At 36.0% G+C, this 6,000-nt stretch overlaps 1 protein-coding gene across 1 annotated transcript; it reads left to right on the top strand.

The window, feature by feature from the left end:
- The first annotated feature begins 2,472 nt into the window (after positions 1 to 2,472).
- Positions 2,473 to 5,470, top strand: LOC134816670 (uncharacterized). The gene is made up of 3 exons (XM_063825621.1): positions 2,473 to 2,608; positions 4,329 to 4,499; positions 4,600 to 5,470. Exons 1-3 carry the CDS (start codon positions 2,491 to 2,493, stop codon positions 4,761 to 4,763), a joined length of 453 nt encoding a protein of 150 aa, XP_063681691.1. The 5' UTR covers positions 2,473 to 2,490; the 3' UTR covers positions 4,764 to 5,470.
- Positions 5,471 to 6,000: the final 530 nt, after the last annotated feature.

Raw genomic sequence — 6,000 nt, forward strand, 5'->3', positions numbered from 1 at the left:
TTCACTTCATAACTTTTACTGCTGTTTGATGCTGAATATGTTTGTATCGCCATTTAGAACTGCTTTGACACGGTTAGTGTTTGACACCTGTGTCAGTTGCTATCCACGTGGGTGGTATTCAAGCACATTATTATTATTAAATCTAAAATAGCTAATTATTTAATTAATTATTAACAGGCCCCTTAACGTGGGCAATGAGATACGCTTTATAAAATATATATACAAATTCAAGTCTACCTTAGGGCCAACAAATTTGGGTCACAATAAATTTGGTTACTATAATTTTGGTTACCATCATTTTAGGCACAAATTTCGCAAATTTTTAGTCTACAACAATTTTACTTACTTTAGGTAATCAAATCAAATCAAAATATAATGACACAAACATCATCAATGAATAACGTTACTGTAACTGGGTTATGGTTCATATGATATAATTATTAAGAATATAATAGTATGTCACACCTATTTAACTGTTACGTTTGAGTAGTCGTGCCATGGCTAAATCTAACTAGGACCAGTGGTGTCGATTAACATTTAATAGGTGAGTCTAAGTTGGAAAACAATTGGAAAATTTTAAGAAAAGACGGATCAAAACACAGATCCAAGGACAAGGAGACCCCACTGCACGACCATACATCAGTGGCGTAACGTAGGGCCCCGCAGACCCCGCTGTGCGGGGGGGCGCCGTATAAGGGGGGCGCAATTTTCCTGAACTTTAGGCCCTTTCACTGAAAAAACGCCTTGTTTGTGTATTTCCCTGACCAATTTAGCGTTCAATCGACGCGAGAAAAATATTTGGGGTACCCTTTTTTGCTTCAGGGGACGCCAAAAGCTGTAGGGGGCGAGAAAAAAGTACCCGATTTTTTTTTTTTTTAGGGACACAAACAATTTTAGGGGGGCGCTTTTCGTCACTGAGCGGGGGGGCGCCAACAGGCAAAGTTACGCCACTGCCATACATGCTATTGGCTTGTGCATGGCCCAAAAGGTTCCAGTTGTCCAGGAAACTGTACGGTAGGACCGTTGCTGCTAGATCAAAGACTCATAGATTCACCACAAATGAGACTGATTTCTTTGCCCAAAGGGTCTTGCGCTATTGGAACCACCACTTGTGAAAGCTAGTGAGTCGGTTACTGGTTTCAAGAGGGGATTAGATGCCTTTCGGCTTCATGGATATCGAGCTAATAAGCTTGGTCATCACTGGGAACTTTCATATGACATCTTTGATAGGATAGATGTGTCTGTGTCTAATAGGAATAGTTATGTAAGTTATATGAAAGAGAATCCATTGGTAGCTAAGAGGAAGAAGGTTAATATCAAAGGTATTTAGTTAAATTTTTTAAAAGTTTGTAATTATATGGTTTCAAACGTAAAGTGTTCATTTTCTATGAATTTCTTTTTGAGATGCCCAGAGATCAGAGGCATTATTTATAATGTTATGTTATGTTGTAATGTTCCAAATTATATTTGTTCCTTACTGGAACAAACTTCCTCCAGATGTTAAGAACTCGGTGACTGTTTTAAGTTTTAAGATTAAATTAGAAGGGTTTAAGAAAGATATGATTTCTAAGGATATTTCTAATGATTCACATTTTTGGAATGTTTCAAATGAAGTATTAGGGAGAATTGAAGGACCTAGCTATGTTAGTAATAAAGAGAAGCATAACGATTATCTTTATTTCCACCCTTTTGTGGCAAAAAAGCGATTCATAAATCTTTATTCCACTGGAATTACCTTTTGGGGATGCTTTTTGAATTTATTTGAAATTTTAAAGTTGTAGTTAATAATTTATTAATTTTGGTGGTAAGATATTTATATTTTTCCATATAGTGATTTGATACTTTGTAGACATGTGTGATGATGTTATGTCATAATTTTTATTTTACTTTACTTTAAATGTTCAAAATGTTGATTTGATTTGATTTGATTTGATTTTTGATTTTTTCGAAATCTCTTCTAAGTGATCCCTGGAATATACCTAAAAGGTCTTGTCAATGTCAAAAAGTTATCGAAAAAGTTACTCCCCCTGTCTTGACATCAAAGTTCTCTTGTTTTTTTTCAAATTTCTTGTTTTTCATTACTAGATTGCGATAGTGTTATTCAGTGAAGCAAATGTTTAACACATCCTTTTGTTAACATACGTATATGTTACCTTCAGCATATCAAAGTTAAAGTGTTCCCCTAGACAAGTTTGATTCTGTAGAACCATGTAGACATGTAACCCGATTTAACGCAATTTGACCTGATTCACTGCACCTTTTACCTTTCCCTCAATCTCTGCAGTAAATCGAGGTTTTTATAATAATATAACTGTTCTGTTGACAATATGTTCCAGGATAAGCAGTTTTGTTTTTAAGCACTCCACTGTTGAACCTGTATTTGTATGACTTGGTTGTTAAATAATAAGCTTGCACCGCACTTGTTCATTATTAATTGCAGTTTTTACTTATCTATAAACTTTAAACACAAATCTCTTGATAGCACTTAAAATGAGTGAGTGGGACAGCTGGGTTGCCTTTATCCAAGGACACGCCGTAAATGAATACTTGACTAATGCACCTGCAGAGAGCCCTGCAAATTGGCACATCCACATTGGAGGACATGATGGTAAGTTTTTTGTTGATTAAAAATTAAAATGTACAATTTGATTTCAAATTTTCTAAATCTTGAAATATCAACAAGTTATGTTAAAATAAATAATTATTATTATTACTTTTGAGCCAGTGAGCACTGAGCAGGCTGTGTTACTTCTCTAGTATCAATCTTGACACCATTATTGTAGACAGAAAATTAATTTTAGTTTACAGTAACACATTCCTTTTTAGATATTACACTCAGTGCATATATTGCACTTTTACATTTGTTGCTAAATTGTAGCTCTGTTATCGCTTAGCTTATCTTTGTTAATTGATACTGATCATGGCTTGTTTTAACCGCCACAGCCTCGCCTTGTAATGCAACGTGAATTACTTTATGAAATTGATGTGGTGTTGATGGATACATTAGAATGGAGCAAAGATCCCAGAATGGAGTTGAAGGAACCTTTTGTCGAAATTGGTGAGATTAATGGTGGGGACATTAACAAGTTTACCAAGCCTGATGTAGTCCGTTATCTAATGATTCGTTTCAGATCAATGATACTTTTGTTGACATTGTCAAGAGGGTGCGGATCGAGTACATTTCAATGCAGAGCAATCTCATAGAGAGTCAGAAACAGTTGATCAGTGTTCAGGCAGAGCTTTCGAACTGTAAGACTGAACAACTTGAAACATTGAAGAACACCATTAAGACATCTGTTGTTGACTCAGTTCAAACCGAATTTCAAACGTACAGCTCAATTGTGAAGAATTCACAGCCAACTGAGCAGGTCACCAGCTCGGAAACGCTTAAAAGCGTAGTCAAACATGTTGTTAAGGACTGCAGTCACAATGTCGTTGTATTTGGTCTGTCTGAAGGGAGCGATAGCGAACTTGTTGCCACAGTTAGCAAGGTTTTCCAAAACATTGGACAGAAACCGAAGATTGTTGAAACGTGCAGAATTGGCAGGAAATCTAAGGACAGTACAGTTACTGCCCAGCCCAGCAAAGTTAAAGTTTCAAGCTCAATTGTTGTTGATCAGCTTGCTGCCAACGCTAAGAATCTGAGGATAACAGAGAAGTTTAAAACTGTTTTTGTCTGTCCAGATCGGTCTCCTGAAAAACGCCAGATTCAAAGAGACTTAATCAAGGAAATGAGGGATAGAGCGGCAGAAGAGAAGGATAAAGTGTTTTTCATAAAGGCTGGTAAAATTCTTTGAAGAGATGAGATTGAAAAGAAGGCCAAGGGATAATATGAGTCAAATATACTTTGTGGCGAATTAATTGGTTTGAGTTGACGTTGCTAGCTTGAGTGTTTGTAGTATGTTTTAATCTTCAGTTTTTTGCTTTTTTAAGTGATCTTACACAGGACTAAACAGTTCTCGAGAGCTTATTTAGCATAGTTAATTTCTAATTTGCACATCTAGTTGGCATTCATCTCCGTGACAGTGTTCATAATAACTTATATTTTATCTTTCAACATATTGCCTGATTAATAATCACATTTATCATGTATCAGTCATACATAGATATTAGGAGTTATTAAGTATTTTGTTCTACTTTTTTACATTAATTTTGTATCTATAATAATATATATTTGAAACATTTCTGAAGTGTATTTCAGAATAAGGTTACTGAGAGGAGTACAGTATAGTATGGTTACTATGGTTACTGATTTCAGGCACGATTTTCAAACAAGACCTCGGCCTTGTTTACTCAAAGTTTCGCCCACTAAATTTCCCTTTTTGCAGGTTCAATGTATGCCAAGTCTGAAGGATTCGATGCAGCTTTCGACGCAGGTGAGATGATGAAACTTAGCAACGCTGCCAACGGCGATCAGACCGACATATTCTCTGCTCCCCCTGCAGGCTACACTATCTTGAGGGTTGTGCCTGCCAGCAGCGACTTTAATGTTCTTACAGGTTGGTTATTTAAACATACTCTTCTATCATGTTAATCTGAAATTCACTAGTTCCACTTTGGCAGACAAAAGAGCATGTTGTAAGTATAAATACCATTCAGGAAAGAAGAAGGGAGAAGGTGGTAAACTCCTTTACTGCGCACGATGCACAACAACATTTGTTGTTGCTTTGATCGATGTAACTAACTGCTCGAGGGGAGCCGAAAGCAAAGCTATGGATGCGTTTTCCGTTGGAATAACTGAAGGTATTAACGCAGGCATCTAGAGCTGCTGTTACTATGGTTACTGTTACTATGGTTACAAGCTCGGAGAGTACTAGGTATCAATGCAGAATTTGGTGTTTAAAAGGTTCCAACTTCCGAAGACACTTTTTGTAGTCAGCCTAAAATCGTAAAAAACCCTTTTTGTTTGGTATATATTTTCAAATCATTTATAGTAAGTCTCATTCCAAGTTGCTCCATTTATTGGTCACATTCTTACCGTTCGCCCCTGGCTATTGTTTTATTATGTGTGCTTATATCATTTCTTCACTATGTGCTGATTAGATCTAAAAGATTTTTACGAGCTCTTTCCTGATTGTTATGTCTAAAAATACTTTTGTAATAATTTTAGTGATTTTCAACGATCGAACAACGGTTTTTAACCGTCACTTATGCTGGTGACCCCGGGACTTCATGAAATGTGATATCCAAGGGTCGTCGCCGTTATTCGTGTTCCATCTCCCGATCTCGGTATGAATTTGTTATTGATTTCGTTAAGAATATTATGAATATTATGTTTTTGACGTGGTCTCAAAAATAGCCTTCGTTGGTTTTTGTTGTTGCAAATATTATTGAATTTATAATGGTACTATACACGTAATTTCATAAGTGGCAATTATAATTCTTTTTCAAATGGTTTTTATCTTAATTTGCACTTTTGGAAGAAATACCTAGAATATACGCACTGTTCCTTAAAATGTTTAAATAAAAACCGTTTTTAATTGTCTATCACGATAAAGAAAGTAAATAAGCAAAAGTAAACAACTAAATCAGTAACCGTTGTAATCAGAAATTGCTCCACTTTAAAAGTTAAAATTTGAATAGCCGCTCCCAAGATAGCTATTACAGTGCAGATATACTTTATATAGTTTACTATAATTGTACTGATGTATTTTAACCGTCTCTAAAGATATAATTTAACCCATTACGAAGATGCCAGTCATTTGCATTGCTCTATTGTGGATATAGCCTACACCTCAGCAACCAACTGTAGCAACAGTATGTAGAACTTCTCTTTAGTCACTAGTGAGTAGTGAGACAGTGTACGTGACTATTAGCTCTCTCTCTCCAGCAATATGTAACCAATAACACCACTACTACGAGTTCTTTGTCACCGCCAACACCCTCCTTCATACTCACTTTTTATTGACAGTCTCTGTCTTGCAACTTATTAACCTATCTAGGGGCACACGCCCAATCACAGTACGAACAGTACTCTAATAACAGTGCTCTACACTTCTA

Source organism: Bolinopsis microptera, chromosome 6, assembly GCF_026151205.1.
Source record: "Bolinopsis microptera isolate Bmic1 chromosome 6, MBARI_Bmic_1.0, whole genome shotgun sequence".
Lineage (NCBI taxonomy): Eukaryota > Metazoa > Ctenophora > Tentaculata > Lobata > Bolinopsidae > Bolinopsis > Bolinopsis microptera.

Excerpts from the sequence above, each read along its gene's own strand:
- LOC134816670 (XM_063825621.1), top strand. The coding sequence starts at position 2,491 with ATGAGTGAGTGGGACAGCTGGGTTGCCTTTATCCAAGGACACGCCGTA. Across the intron at positions 2,609-4,328 it reads CCACATTGGAGGACATGATG|GTTCAATGTATGCCAAGTCT; the intron begins GTAAGTTTTTTG and ends CCCTTTTTGCAG. Across the intron at positions 4,500-4,599 it reads CGACTTTAATGTTCTTACAG|GAAAGAAGAAGGGAGAAGGT; the intron begins GTTGGTTATTTA and ends AATACCATTCAG.